Raw genomic sequence first — 15772 nt, forward strand, 5'->3', positions numbered from 1 at the left:
AGAAAGAGAGACAAGAGATCATGTTAAAAAAACAAGAAAACCGAAAAACTTGTTAAGAAATCGGCGAATTGTTTCCAGCCGTGGAGCTCAAGATACACATGTAACCGGTATTAAGCCTCTGTTTTAAGAGACTCACAGAGGCTGGAGTCTCAGCTGTGCCGCCTTACCACGTGAGCAACTCTTCAGCGTTAATCCGTCAAGATGCTGTACCGGTACCCATGTCTCACAGGGTGGAATATTTTAATTTTTACACGCTGGGCTGATCACGACTGCGATGGCAGGCACCAGGTGGCGACCACACGTACGATCGGTGTATCTTCCGGGAGCTCAGTCCCGCAGTGTGGAAAGTTGAGGAAGGAAGCTTGTGGTGTCTTGATTTGCATTGCAAAGCGCAATAATCACATCGCGTTTTAAACAACCAGTGAGCAGACAGCTGGCGTTTCACTTCGATAGCTGGTAAACCAAGGAAGCAAGCCGCACAAATTAACCCGAGTGAAAACGGCTGCCTTTCATGTAATCTTTGGAGTCCACTCAGATACCCTTGTATTTTGTTCCAGAGGACAAGCAAGTTCATCAGGAAAAACAGTAAGTTTTCTTCGTTTCGTTAAACTGCATGAGAAGGGATACAAGCCGAGGCTGTCAGAGCCATGGCTCTATTTGGAATTGATGGGCTGCCGTCCTTCCCTTTTCGCAGGGCAAACTGTGGCTTTTGCCATTTGAGTGTGCTATCACGTCGGAATGAAAGCTCGACATGAGAATACATGTATTTCCCTTTCCGCTTTCGCCAGATTTTGTGGCACTGATGTGAGCCACTTAGTTTTGAGGCTTGGTTACTTAGCTTAGGGTGCACGCCAAGCCGCCCTAGAGTGTGCTGGAAGGCTTTTCCATCAAATGTCGTTTAAGACGGCCTTGACAGGTTTGCACCTCGTGCAGCTGACAGGCGAGCGTCCGTGTGAGCGACAGGCGTTTGTCGTGCGCTATCGTGTGAGGGAAGAGAAGGTGCTTTCTAATGAACACTCCTCTGTGCGCTTATACCGATCTTCCCCAGCCCCGTCCCTTGACGTCCGCGTAGCCACCGCAGGCTCTCTCGGATATGTGACAGTGCGTGGGAGCTCTGCGTAAAAGGCGCGCGTCTTTCTTTTTAATGCGGAACGTTCTTTGCTTGTTACAGCCAGTTTATGTCTCTTCAATAAAAAATAAAAATAAAAATATGTCCAACTGGCCGGATTTTAACCAGCGCGTCCCTGCGCAAAAGCTGTACGTTCGAGCTATTAGGCCCACGCATGTCTACTATTCTCGTGTTATCTAGAGCGTTGAGATATCTCATAACAACAATTTGTTTATAAAAATGACAGCATCTGAAGCGCCGGAGTTTCCCAAACGACTCCGAGGCGAGAATTACTGCTGCTGAGAAGGAGTCGCCGAAATAACAACGCCCCGGTGCGAGCGTCTTGCCATCGTCGACACCGTCGTCGTCATGCCATTGGCGTCGCCGTCATTGTTATGCAAACGTCGCCTTGTCGTGTCATCCCACACAGACAATCGCTCACTTTGCACGGACATGTTCTATCACCTCAACACTTTGTGCAAGACGAAATGAGTCTAGCTATCCATGTACCAGCAAAATGTTTTCCATAATGTTGATTCTCCCACTGCATGAGATCTCTATAATTTTCATTCCTGTAATGTCGAGGTTCCGAACCTCAAGTGTTCCACGCACAAGCACCTATGGTCTTTTTTGCGACTGAGGAAAGTATTTTTCCGGCAGACACTGATGGGAGAACCTAGAGGCTCGGAAGCACTACCAGTAAAAAAATGTGAGGGAATTTCATGCCTTTAAGAATGCTTAGGGCAGCGCTAAGGGGAAAGGTGAGAGTTCTTGCGGGAGGCTGAAAGGTTTCAAACACAAAGTACTTATTTACATAGGCCGCCTGGTCAGCATTGTCTTGTTCACATCATTTTTTTACAATTTTACGCGCCAAAATCTTGATAGCTCCTCGGGCAATGTGTCTAAGAGCCACTGACGAAAACAAGCTTTTTTTCACTGCTGCAGGCCCTCCGCCTTTATTACAATTCCCGATGAAATATTTCTGGAGAAAAACAGGGGGCATGAGAAACACCTAGTATTCTGCACAACATATAGATGGCTTGCGCTTACGTCATCCTTGCGGGCCATATTGGTGAACCAGCACGGTGAGCAGCAGCGTATGTTAGCGCTTCGCACGGCTCCAAAACTCTCCAACACAGGCGGTGGAGGAGGGACGTATTCTAAGCTTGCCTTTCTCCATAGAAGCAGGTTACACCTGGCAGTGAATACGATACAATGACGCCAGCCTAGGCGCTATATTGGAGAACCATGTGGGTGAGAAACCCAGTCCGTGACGTCACGCGCAAGCCATCTACAGAAAACGAGAGAAAGGTGCAGTCGTGTGCAATGTGAGCTACAGCACGGTGCTCGAAGTCGAAAGCGCCCCAAGACTTCATGGCTACGCTGACATACGAAACATTGGTTAGCTAAATACCCGTAATCGGAGAGGTGTTTAATTCTCCAAGGCGTGTTTCCGTTTTGTCAAGGGTGCTAACTTTGTCCGACGCTTGTGCGCATGTGTGAGTTGCGAGCGGAAAATCTGGGGACTGCGCTTCGGAGCACTGGAGCACACGCACGCGCGCGCTTCTGGAGCACGCGCTTCGCTGCGGTCGTCCCTAGCCGATAGCAATGCGCACTGCACGAGAAGCGGCGCTTAACTTCGGTTCAAAGGGGATCACAGTGGACTATACAGAGTCCGTAATGAGGGAGCACACAAACAAAAAATTCGCAGTAACAACGTGTCATTATTCATTGGTCTGCGGCAGCCAAAGGAGCATCTACCTAAGTCACCACCCCGGCGCTTTGCGCCGGGTAGCTTTGCTCCCCTTGGCAGGAACATTCGCTGTCTGGCCTGGCGCTTAAGCATAGGTAAAAACAAATACTGCAGAGATGAAAGGGGGAAATGATATAATAAAGCGATAAAAACAAGAAAAAAGATGACGCACAGTTTCGCCCGAAAGGCGAAGCGTTGATTGTGATAGCGAATTAGTGTACAACTGACTAAACGAAGTACGCACAGTAGCTTTATTGGCAGCATAAACTTGTCAACGTTTCCTTACTAACTAAATTAATGAGCTTGGTGTCACGCGCGCACAAGCAAAAATGAACACATCTCACTCGATGACCGCGGATACTCGCAGTCAAAACGCTGGAGTCAGCAAGCGAACCGACCTTCGTGCTGAGTCTCGCATCCCCCCCCCCCCCCCCCAACGCGAACTAAGCCACGAAAACACAGCGCGCGGCGAACTCTGTATCCCGTCGCAGATGGCTTTCAAGATAGAACGGCTCGGGCGGTTGCGCGCGGCCGCCCGGGCTTCCCGGAGTATAGCGTCCCCACCCCCCTACGCTCCCCCCGGAACCTTGCGCACGACGGAAGACGGCGCGCTTCCTCCCCGCTTTCCTCGCTTGTGTGCGCGAGATTGAGCCGCGATCGTCGGCTCCCTCTCGCACGCTTTCCATCGCACATCCAACATACGGCTTGCGGCGACTATTTTATCGTCCTTGGACTTTATACGTAACCTCACGGCGACGCCAACGGCAGAAATGTGTCTGGAATGTCCATATAATTTCTATCGCAATAATAAATGCTACAACACATATTCGAACTACTACAAAGCTCCCAATAAAGAGCGCGGTGCTGCGATCGCTATGCCACGAAAGAGGAACGGAGGGAGGGTTTAATACAGAGCAATTATCCGTGGTCGCGTAGTTCAGTTCGGCTACGGACAAAGGGGCGATAGCGTGTCCACGTCTGTAGTACCAGGTACAGTCCCCACATTTTTTCTCTCGCAATTCGCGTATGTGGACGCGCGTGCGGAAAACGCGACGTATCTCTCTCGTGTCTGCGCCGTTGACAGAACGAAAAAGCGCTATTCTCCGCGGCATCTGGCTATCACAAAGAGGGCCACTGGCTCCGGCTGTCGGGGTGACCAGTCGTGTAACCGTTGCATCGAGCACCGATTGCGCGATTACCCAGCGCCGGAGATAACACTTGCAGGTATTGTGTTCCGCGCACCGAGACAAAAGCCCACGCGAGGGTGGTTAAGTATGAGGTTGCGCGGTGAGACCGAGGCTGCACCGGTGCACCTGAATGGACGAAGGGATTTCATGCAAGTCGACTTGTGTGTGATTATTGTGGCATAATTTTGTCACCTTGTATGATAGTGTGAAGTTGTTTTCACTCCAAATTCTTATGCTTTGCATTTCACGGGTGCTGCGGCGCCACTCGCAGGCAGTTGCAGCTGTTTTAACTGTTCTCGAACCGCAACGAGATGCGGAAAGTCACATGCTTTTATCGTCGTGTGCACATTCTTTGCCGGCTACATACGTCAGAGGGTGCATGTGCAGTTCAGTTCTACAGCGACGTACACTTTTTGTACGTCGCTGTGGAAACTCATACAAAATGTTTAATTATGCTAGTCTCAGCGAGAAAAAGGTTTCTTTACACGTTTAACATACCTCTTCAATCCCACAGCTGGATACAGCTATCCCAAGGAGTTGAGCACAGAAATGAGCCAAGCATATTCCCTGAGGAGGCTTTTGTCACAGCCATGACCTGTAAGTACTACATAAACATCAGCACGCAGTCAGACGTTAATTTTGTTGTTTCCTTGTTTTTATTTCTTTTCCTCTTTTTTTATTATTGCAGTAGCGAAAATACTGGTGGCCAAAACTTGGAAAAGTTTTGACAACAGTGACACGTGTTGCGCTTTAGAAGAGCTGAGAAAAAGTGCATGTTCGTGCGATATACAGCAAGCCAAGCACTGTCGTGGCATAATGCACAAATACCCGCCGTGGTTGCTTAGTGACTTTGGTATTGCGTTGCTAAGTACTAGGTCGCACAATCAAATCCCGGCCATGGCGGCGGCATTACGATGTGGTCGAAATGCAAAAAAACACCCCTGTACTTAGGTTTAGGTGCACCTTAAAGAAGCCCAGGTGGTCAAAATGAATCCGCAGTCTCGCCCCCCCCCCCTCAGATAATCAGATCGTGGTTTTGGCTCGTAAAACTCCATATTCTAAGGCACAAATAAATTTGAAGAAAATTAATTTCGTCCAAGCACGTGCTGCAAAATGAAGCGGCCATGCTGAATGGGGCTAAAAAATTCAATTCTGTTGCTTTACCTACTTTAAGTTTGGCCGCCTAGGGTTCTTTAACGTACACGCAATGCACGGAACGCGGGAGTTTTTGCATATCGCCCCATCGAAATGCGCCCGCCATGGATGGATATGATCGCACCTTCGGGCTTAGCAACGCAATGCCGAAATCGCTACGCCACCACGGCGTGGTGAATGGTGTCAACAATTGACTTTTTATTGTATAGAGGTAATTATTTTACAGTGGAATGATCCACGAGCACAAATTGAAACTCTGAAAGTGTTAATAAGCTTTTTAACGGACAGTGGCATTGTATCTGGTTATTGAGAACAATTTAATGATTTCCATATCCACAAATCTTCTCACTTGTTTATTTGACTGTTGATTTATTCGTTCATATGCATTTTTCAGTATACATGACTTCGATTTGTTTACCATTTCGGTGTTCATTGTGCAAGGGTCTAAGCCCTTCTCTACGTTCAAGACTGACGTTCAAGACGTTCTTTGCCTGAAAACGTATGAGCAGCTTGTACCTAGTGTCATGAAGCGCCCACTACATTGCGTATTGATTCAGTATAATTGACCCCAAGTGCTTGTCATTGTGTGTGTGTGTGTGTGTGTGTGTGTGTGTGTGTGTGTGTGTGTGTGTGTGTGTGTGTGTGTGTGTGTGTGTGTGTGTGTGTGTGCGTGTGTGTGTGTGTGTGTGTGTGTGTGTGTGCGTGCGTGCGTGTGTGTGTTTCGGAATATGCCATCAAATATTGCAGGAAAGCTTGTGGCCGAAAATGCCACCATGCAATCGTATCAAATGACCCAAGTAGCTCCTTAAAGGGGGATGCGGGACAGAAAGGTAGATCTTTGAACCGACATGGCTATATTAATCAAATGGCGCAGCCTGCTTTGTCCGCCCCCCCCCCCCTTCATGTTAGAACACGTAGTAAATTTCATTAGCGTAGCAGAAATAGAAAACAAGTTATGCATGTCCCGTGGAGTAAATGAGTTACTGGATCCTTTTCGCAGCCTTCCAAGCATCTACGTCGCCAACCAGCGTCGGCTGCTCCGACGGCCCCGTCCTCTGCTCCAGAAGTGTCTGCTAGGACACAGAGGCCCTGCCGGGGGTCGCGCACGTCTTTGCTCAACGTCGTGCTGGGCTGGCAGCACCGTGGGCTTGTAGGAGACGACCGTCTAGTCAGGTGGCCCTGACCGACGGGAGAGAACCAGTGCGACCACTGCCACGCCGCGCCTGTCCGCACCGCGGGGCGCGCTCGCTCGAAGAATTCCGCGCACCAGTGGCAGTCACGACGCGGACAGCCACTACACGAGGGCGAAATGAAGTCGTCGACTCCGAGAAGAGCAGAAAATAACTGCTGCTGGGATAGTGCGGGCTGCGTGCGGTGGGGCCGGGGTTAGGGGTGGCGACAAAAAGAACGACTTGGCACTATCAATCGTGATGTGCTCCTTCAGCAAAGTGGTTTGTGGTCCTTGCTCCGTCCCCAGTGGAAACAAAAGAAAAGAAACAAAAGAAAAAAAGACTCGCCGGTGTCGTGTACTTGATGTATTGTTCTGTTAACAGGCACCCAGTTTGGTTCCTTGTGTACAAAGAGAGTGCACTTTTTGAAGCTTTTTCTCACAAACTGCCAAGAAATCCAGTTGATGTATGACTATCGTTCCTCGATGAATATTGGTTGAATAAAAATTTATTGGAAGTATTCTCAGCGAGTCCACAACTTCCCTGCGGAGCATTTGGCAGCAAGCTTTTGCAGCTAGACGACGAGTAACGGATCGCTGTGGAGGCCAAACTGTAGCCTGCACTGACCCTCCTCGCCGCGTACATTCCAGGTGTGACCCTGTATATTCCACGACCGATATCCTTAACTTGGGCGCACAATATTTCAATATTTTAGAATTATAGCTATGGTATGGTGTGCTAGAAAAGCCAACGATTCGTCTAACGCGAGGTACACGTGCGAACCTGGGGGCCCCCGGAGAGTCGTTACGTCTGCCAGGTAAGCACTGTCACTCTCTGTCAAAAGCTGTAACTTAAAATATACGAATACGCTTGGCGCACACCCTTCGCACATTGCCTTTACCAAGATGTTACAAGGATGAAATTAACTCGTGAAATGAAGAAAATACTTGAGAATATTATCCATGTAAATAAGTGTACTGGGTGATCATTTTTAAGTTCTACGGAATTTTCAAAAGTTACTTGTGGGAGATAACATAGTTGCTGGCCTTGTGTATTATTCGAAGGTGGGGGCAATTCTAGCACAAGAAATCTAAGCACATATTCAACTAATTAACGAAAATTCACTAATTGAGTTCTTAATAACCTTACGGCGCATATTGCGATTTACGATTTGTAGCCGGTGAGTTTGCAAGACGTATGCACTTCTGATGAATTTCCAGGGTTACACCAATTTCGAGATATTATTTCCCAAAAAAGTGGGACGTAATGCATGGGCGTTGCAGTTATTTTTGTGCTTCAATGCATAGAGGAGCGTTTTGTCAAAAACGTAAGCGGAACAACAACACATTTTGACGGCGAGTTTGGTGGTGCTTATCACTAAACTGGTCCATTCTGGAAATTGATTCCAAGTGGATACGTCTTGCAATCTCACCAACTACAAGTCCTAAATTGCCATATGTGCCTTGGAGTAATTCATTCGGAATTTAATTAGTCAATGGTTGCTAATTAGTTGAATACTTGTTTTGATATCTCGTAAAACTAATGCCCGCCTCTCTGAATAATACAGCTAAAGGATTGGAATTATTTTATAAGCAACAGGCGATTTAAAAAAGTTATGTGAATCTTAAAAATGATCGCCCCGTATAAGCCACACAGAGAGATACAGAAGACGGCGAGTAACTATATCTTAAAAGGGGCAGCTCGCTCACACGTTTGCAGAAATGGGAACTATATTGAAAAAGAACAGAGTAAAACAAAGGAAACAAAAGAAGAAGAACAGACACCACACCACACAATACACCACAACTCTACAGATGAGAGTCTAGTCCCATGGTGAAGAATAAATGTGGCGCAATTTTTTTAGCCTCGTATCGAGTTGAAGCATAACGTTTCGGATGAATAAATCATTGAGGCTGGTTTCAGAAAGACCAACTTGCTAGAGCATGATCAGTATCAAAGAGCGACAACTACTGAAAGTTGAAAAGAATGAGTGACAGCAGCTACAGCACAATGGCGTAAACTACAATAAGGCAGTGCCCATTCTGCCATAAGGCTGGCAGCATGGTGGACCTTAACGGGATAGCGTCGCCATATGTTTTCTTGAGCACTTGATACCGGTTGCTGGCCCCTCAGTGCCTCACCGAAGCACGGCTGCTGGGGCGAAAACGTTTTTTACCCTGACATTATAACCTACAACGCTACATTAGTCTCCGTCTTCAAAATCTGCTTATACGACACACTTATCATTATCACTACACAAAATTAATATTGATACCATGCGGTCTCTCCTACGCAAAACACCCAGCGACTATCAAAAGCGAACATGGCGAACCACCTTCACCCCTTAGGGACCTTCTTGGTAACACAGGGCTATACCATTCCTGCGTGACCAAGGGACTAAGCCGACCAGAAGCCTCCTTACTATTCCGTATTCGCACGCTGTGAGCGATAATTCCGGCGTCGCGACACAAGCTAGGGCCATCGCCTTCAGCACCAAGTTCATTCTGTGCCACGCTCATGTGATAGGAAACGTTACTTGCTATAACGCCCAGAATTCTTGAAAGAGTGCAAGACTTTCCTCGACTTACTCAAACATAGAGTTAATCCATGCGCTACCGTTAACGGCTTAATCTTGTCGCAAGGATACTGGGTGTTTAGGAGTGAGGTGTTTCACCTCCACCTTAAGTTCCTTAGCGATACCGATATATTCAAAAAGTGGCGACGCTTCGCCAATAACGCTAAACGTCCCCAAACATTTGATGTCTCATTGGGTACGGGATGAGCTAAGTCGAGCGGTAGCAATCTACAACGTGCATGCTGCGATGGGCTATTTATCCCTATGCATGTCCATGCCCGCACTTAAAAGGGAAACGCTGCGGCAGAGAATTGCCGGCATGCATCTGAAAGGCTAGATTCGCCCGTAGGTAGCACCGTCCTCCTCTCCCCCATTATGGGCGTTGCTGCACGTTCCTCAACTTCTTGTAATGCAAGCGTGAATTACATGAGAGAGAGAGAGACAGAGAGACAGAGAGAGAGAGAGACAAAAGAAAGGGGAAAGGCAGGGAGGTTAACCGGATGGGTCGATCCGGTTTGCTACCCTACGCTGGGGAGAGAGGGGAGCGGGAGGTAAAATGATAGCTAAGTAGAGATAAAGAAAGAAAGGGGCATAGAGATACAATCACAGTCAAATACTGTCACCGTATACCGTCACCACACAGCACAGTAGCACTAGCAGCACTATAAACATCTGTTCAGACTACAGCCGCTTGTCCCATTCTGTTGCCCTTAAGAAGTGCAGCAGTGCCCTCGTCGCCCTCCGATGCGATGGTTTGTGATTTCGGCCTTCTAAAATAAGTTCTTCTGTTAGAGGTCTTTGGTCGAATAGCGCTATCGCGATTTTGAACGATCGTCTGTGTAAATTGTAGCGAGGACAGTCACAGAGAAGGTGTTGAAGAGTCTCCTCGCTACCACAGTCATCACACGAGGCGTCGTCGGCCCATCCGATTCGGAATGAAAAGGACTTAGTGAAGGCCACCCCTAGCCATATTCGACAAAGCAGGGTAGCTTCGCGACGGTAGAGGCCAGCTGGAATGCAAAGGCGTAGAGAGGAGTCTAGGTTGCGCAGCCTGTTGTTTTGAAAACTTCACAAGAGAAACGTGATATCACGGGTGAGCATTCGAAGTTTTCTAGCGGCATCTGTCCTTGATAACGGTGTCGGCTCCTCTTCGTCGCCTTGAAGAGCCAAGCGAGCAGCGTTATCGGCGCGTAACACAAACCTTATGGGGTCCGGAGCTGGGCCCGTCAGGATTCCATATTTCATTAAGCCTTAGGAAAGCAGTTCTGTGGATTTCTGATCACTTTCAATAAAAATGCCTTACCACAGTAGGTCGGTAAAGATGAATGAACAATGTGAACACGTTTGGCTTGCAACAAAATGGGGCTTCACTTGTGTTGTCTGTGTAAGAAGTGAAAACTACTGATAGCCATGGTAGCAGCGTGATCAGTAGATAAATAAGTCTTTATTGAGCGCCTAGTTCGTGTCTCCCGTTCATCGATATCATCTACTGAACTGTTGCCTTCCTACCTGAAGCTGCTTTCAGGACATCTGTGGCTGAGCACGATGTCGCGGCCTCAATTGCCGGCCGCGGTGGGCGCATCCTGATGGGGGCGGTGCACAGAAATGGTCGGGCATTTCGGAATGCGCACCATGCCCACTCTGCGCGCACATTTAACACTCCGCACAATCAGGCGCACCTGCGCACATTTCCCGATGCTGAGGCTACAAAAGTGATCTGGCGCCGCGCCTGGGACGGAGGGAGACATCGTTCGCAAGGCGTTGACCGAGCGCACAATGGCGGTGGAGCTGGATTAAACGTCATTCTGATTCTGGCATCGTGGCACATGTTTCCCTCATCGTTGGTAGCAGGGAGGCATACCCGCTACATGGGCGCCCAACGCAGGGCCCGAACCCTTTGCTCCCCTGATATCAGGAGTCACACTGCGCTGACTGAGCTCGCTGTGCGCGCTATTAAAACCTAGGGTGGTCGCATTTATTTCAAGTCTCCGCACCGCCGTTTCTGAAAGCCGTTGTGCGCTTTGAAGACGTCAGTCCCATCAATCACATCAATAGGTATTTCATGGTACAAATATCAGTTATATACAAGGTGGTTCTACTAAGACTTCATGTAATATTCCAAAATAGCCGTTTTGAAATAAAAGTACGGCTCCTTCAGAGACATGCCGTCAGTCGTGGTGACCATGAGGTGGCGGTTGATACATACTAATTGTTTGTTAATTAACGAAACTCCGGTAAATAACTGTTAAGCATGCAGGTTCAGCGGGATCATCGTAGTCAGGAAATTGAATCAAGCTCTCCTAGCAAATCAGCTTTTGAATCTAGCAAAATGCGATTACCCGCGGAACTGTGTCACGACGAAATTTGTCTATCAGAACGCGCGATTCTGAAACCGGGAGGCTGCAGCGAGTGTAAATCGGCGCCCCTGGAGGCCATGTTCTGCTAACGTCACCCAGTAGCTGCTTATAAAATCGACAGCATGCCAGTGTTTCCCATTCTTTTCTAGCTGCTTCTAGCGCTTTGAGACGCTGTTTTAGACTATGCCGCCTTCGCTATCGGCCCAAGTCGCAACGAAACAAGTAACGTTTCTTCACCAGAGTTATAAAATATCAAACATCATGCCATCACCGTCCTCGTCTTTTTGATGCCGTTTGACGCACACAATGGCGTCACAGATACGTAATTGCTTGATGTATACACAAGAACGTTGGTGCATCCGGTAACGCTTTGTAGAATACCATATGGTGCTATATAGCTATCTGCCTGCAAGATACTTCGCATAACATTGGTTCCCCTATTGTGTGGTAGCTGAATAATTTTTAATTGAAAGGAGTACTGAAATGACACTTTAGACTTCTGATCCTTTGTTTTCTGTAGAGTCTTGGGCCTCGAAATCCCAGAAAAATATGGTTGTAAGCCTCATAACACCCTGAATACATGGGTTGGTCAATAAAGACTGAGACTAATGCTCTGAAATCCTTATTTCAGAAAATCGTTAATCGGCGCTTTCATACCTTTTTATATGCTGCCAACTGAAATATAAGCGTCCCATCGTTTCTACCAAACCTAGATAACATGTGTTGTTCCATGTCAAAGGAATGTTTATTTTTCATAGTTTCCAGAAACGGCTGCAACGATCCCTTTGTTTGATCTACAGTTCAGATGTGGCACTCTCCGACTTCTTCATGCACGTCACTGTAAAAAATGGCATTGCTTTGACGTGGAACAAGAAGTATATATGCAAGACATGGAGGTGATCTTTAAGTGGGTGTCAAAAGATGGATTCACTCCTGTTATCTAGACTTGGCGAAAACGGTGGCATGCGTAAACTTCACTTACCGAAGATCATAGACAACGGATGAAAATGCCGATGAATAATTTTCAGAAATAAATATTTCAGACCATCAGTCTCAGCCTTATTTGAAAAATCCTCGTAATTTACTATAACAGCATTTCTACAAACCAGTTTCTGTATCATTTCTAAAGACGGGACGTCTTGAGGCAGAAGGTGGTCACGTTAAAGCAGGACTACTGGGCGAGAACATGATTGTCAAAACATCCCGATGACCTGCTCCCACGTGAACCCCTTCTGCATCATGAAGCCACGACACATACGACACAACGAAACCAAAACTCGGTCATAGGAAAGCTATTATAATAAATTAGTGGAGTTGTCTTTCAGGCTGTTTACTCCTTATTTATCTTTGAACATTATGCGCCTTCTTACTCAGCAAGCCGCCTGATTGGCAACCACCCCCATGAAGTACGAGTTTACTATCCTTTTTTCCATGACGTCAGCGTCACATGACTTCAACGTCAGTGGCTACAAGACAACGGAAAGTTCTTCTCATTTACCGCTGAAAAGACGGCCACTGACTGTAAAAAAAATTAGAATAAAATAGGCTTTACACGAAGGGATCTCAGAATCGAACTGAACTTAATTGAATTCTGGGATTTTACGTGCAAAAAACCACAATTTGATCAAGAGGTACGCCGTAGTGAGGGACTCTGGATTCATTTTGGCCACCACGGGGTCTTTAACTTGCCCCCAATGCACGGAACACGGGCTTTATTTTGCATTTCGCTCGCATCGTTTGCGGCAGGCGCGGCCGGTATATGATCCCGCGACCTCGTGCTTAGCAGCGCAACATCATACCCACAAAGCCCCCCCGACGGCATATCTCATAATTTCGAAGAATATAGGTGTGGTAGGCAAAGTATAGTCACTGAAGGTTCAGAATTAGCTTCGACTTCAAGAAAGAACAAAATAAAGCTGTCAGAATAGAGTGCGCCAACAGGTCTGCGGTACCGGAGAAAGGAAGAACTCAGGCTATTACTCGCAAATAAATTTGCCTTCTGCGAGGAGGAGGACGACAACACAGAGGCAACTGCACAAATGCAACAAATTACATTTGAACGGATGAACCCGTCACCTATAAAGAGATAACGGTTGCGTTTTACATCCATTTGAATAGAGAAAGCCCGAGCTTTCTTTCACCCCAGCACATGGTCATGGAAGAGCCAGGCTCTGTCTTTGCCTGCTTCTGATCAGATAGTGACTATACTCTGTTTCACGCATAGCACGCAACTCTGCGTGAAATTTCTCTCATTGCTCGCGTTGGCGCTCAAAAAATAGTGGGTCACATATGAAAGACATAGGCATGCATCATTTAATTCCGTGTATAGCATTAGGTTTTATAGTATGGCTAGCAAAATATGACGCAAATATTGTACTGAAGCTGCCGCAGTTGTGAATGTATTTATCACGGAACGAGCGCAATGATACGTTTTTGCGACCGGCGGCCGCACCGCACCGCTTGCGCTCGCAATAACTTAGTGCCTCGAATTTACTGGAAGCACAAATGTGGCGAAAGGACACGTGATCGAACATAACCTATAAGGTCTACAAGTTGTAGTTGTGATGTACGAAAGAGTTATTCCATAGAAAGCGTTGCATATCAAAAACTATTCTACTGCGAAACAAGCGAAGTGAGACTTCTATGACTGCAATACTTTTGCATATAGCTTCCGCAGTATTGACTGCGGTCCTTGGCCTTGGCCTAATGCAACCAGCGCAGCCCTGGTCACAAGAGCCGCTGTAGCTTTTCTCCAAGCCACTGGGCTGGACGCACGCCTTTAGAGATACCACAACTCTGTGAATTTGTATATACGCATCTCTTCCTTATACCATCATCATTCATCAGCCCTTTCCCTCCCCGTCCCTTTTCCCCAGAGTAGAGTAGCAGGCCAGAGCAAGTTATAGCTCAGGCCGACCTCTCTGCCTTTCTGTAAATAAATTTCTCTCTCTCTCTGACTTCCAAGCATGAAATGTAATATTGTCGGATAAGAAGTTATTTCAAAATAAACTTTTTCCCCTCTCTGTTGGAAAGAGGGGAAATCATCAGCGACTAGCCGTGACAGCAAATTACGTGCCCTTATATATGAGTGCAAACTTCAATGCGTAAAAAACGTATCTTTCAGAATTTTCAATAATTGATCTACATGCGTTTATTCCGGCAATATCGAGATAAATGTTTTTATGCGCTTCGCAACAACTCTTATAAAGATGTTTGCTGAAAGTCTGATTAATAGCTGTATGCAATTCTCATCAAAGCTGCCAGAAATTGTGGTTACATTGTGATGTGGTTTTGTGATGAGTGCTTGGTAACTTTCTGCATTTATATGGCCACCGTGTTTCTGATGCATTCTTCATTACTGCATTTCGCATTTAGGAGAGGTTTAGAACCACTAAACGCAGTAGTTACGGCACAAACCGATAGTTGTCGCTAAAAGAAAAGGGGGGGGGGGATAAAAAACATTTTGTTCCTCAAGAAAAAGTGTTTTTTCCTTAACAGTGCGGAAATTTTTCACACATTACATTTCAACTTACACATTCTCATGCACAAAGTAATTATAACAGAAAACATAAAGTACATTGCCACACATTTCCACACAAACGATGCTTAATAGCCCACGCAAAGGCACCTACTAAGCTGCATATATAGCCATGCAGGAAAAACACGCGGAAGGCGGGAAATGGAAATTCAGGTCGATCAGCAAAACGAGAACAAGGTAAAAGCGGAAGGCGACATTTCGACAAGTGACTTGTCTTTTTCAAGGCCATACTACGCGTGTCGAAACGGTGGCTCCCCACTTCGACAAGCGGAGTATGGCCTTGAAAGGCAAGTCATTTGTCGAAATGTTGGCTACCGCTTTCACCTTCGTAACGTTTCGCTCAATTATATATAGCCATGGCGTTTTGACCACCAGCTTGGTGCCAGTGGCAGTGTCCCTTTTTTACGTAAATAAGCAATAAATCTCGACAGAATGCTTGTTACAATACCGTGAGCTAGTAAGCACACCGACAGCACACATAGTTGTTACTATAAAGCGACATTATATGCACGTATTTAAATTAGCGACCAATAATTAGCATGGTCGCAACGATGACCTAAGCCTAAGAGATTTTGCTTCCAAGGAGTCGCAGATGCATAGCGCTTCAAAAAACGGCCGCTGGCGTTTAAAAAAGTGCCTACTGTTGAGATCGCTTCAAAAGTTTTTTGCCTAATTTCGCACAGAAATAAAAAACCGGCTGCTCTGCCCCGGAGGCGTCCGTAGACCGCTGCGAAGCGGTACGTGCGCGGTCCGGCTCGCGGAGTACAGGTGCGTTCCCGTTGGGCACGGCAGCTCGCCGCACGCCGTTCGCGCGGCGCCCTTCGATGGCTCCTTTGCCGGCGAACGGCAAAGGAGGAGTCCTCAATGTCTGCGGCAGCCACACGGCGACTTGGTTAATCGGCGACAGAAGAGCGGTCACTCTGTCATATC

The 15772-nt window shown here is 47.0% G+C and overlaps 1 protein-coding gene across 1 annotated transcript in view; it reads left to right on the forward strand.

Annotated features, from left to right (window-relative positions):
- The window catches only part of LOC142590423 (neural cell adhesion molecule 2-like), a 483557-nt gene extending 476663 nt beyond the window's left edge, over nt 1–6894 (forward strand). Inside the window, exons 10-12 of the mRNA XM_075702523.1 lie at nt 558–585; nt 4563–4645; nt 6204–6894. Coding sequence (XP_075558638.1) covers nt 558–585; nt 4563–4645; nt 6204–6280 — 188 coding nt within the window. The 3' untranslated portion in view covers nt 6281–6894. The remainder of the gene's footprint in view (nt 1–557; nt 586–4562; nt 4646–6203) is intronic.
- Nucleotides 6895–15772: the final 8878 nt, after the last annotated feature.

This window comes from Dermacentor variabilis, chromosome 1 (assembly GCF_050947875.1).
Source record: "Dermacentor variabilis isolate Ectoservices chromosome 1, ASM5094787v1, whole genome shotgun sequence".
Taxonomy (NCBI): domain Eukaryota; kingdom Metazoa; phylum Arthropoda; class Arachnida; order Ixodida; family Ixodidae; genus Dermacentor; species Dermacentor variabilis.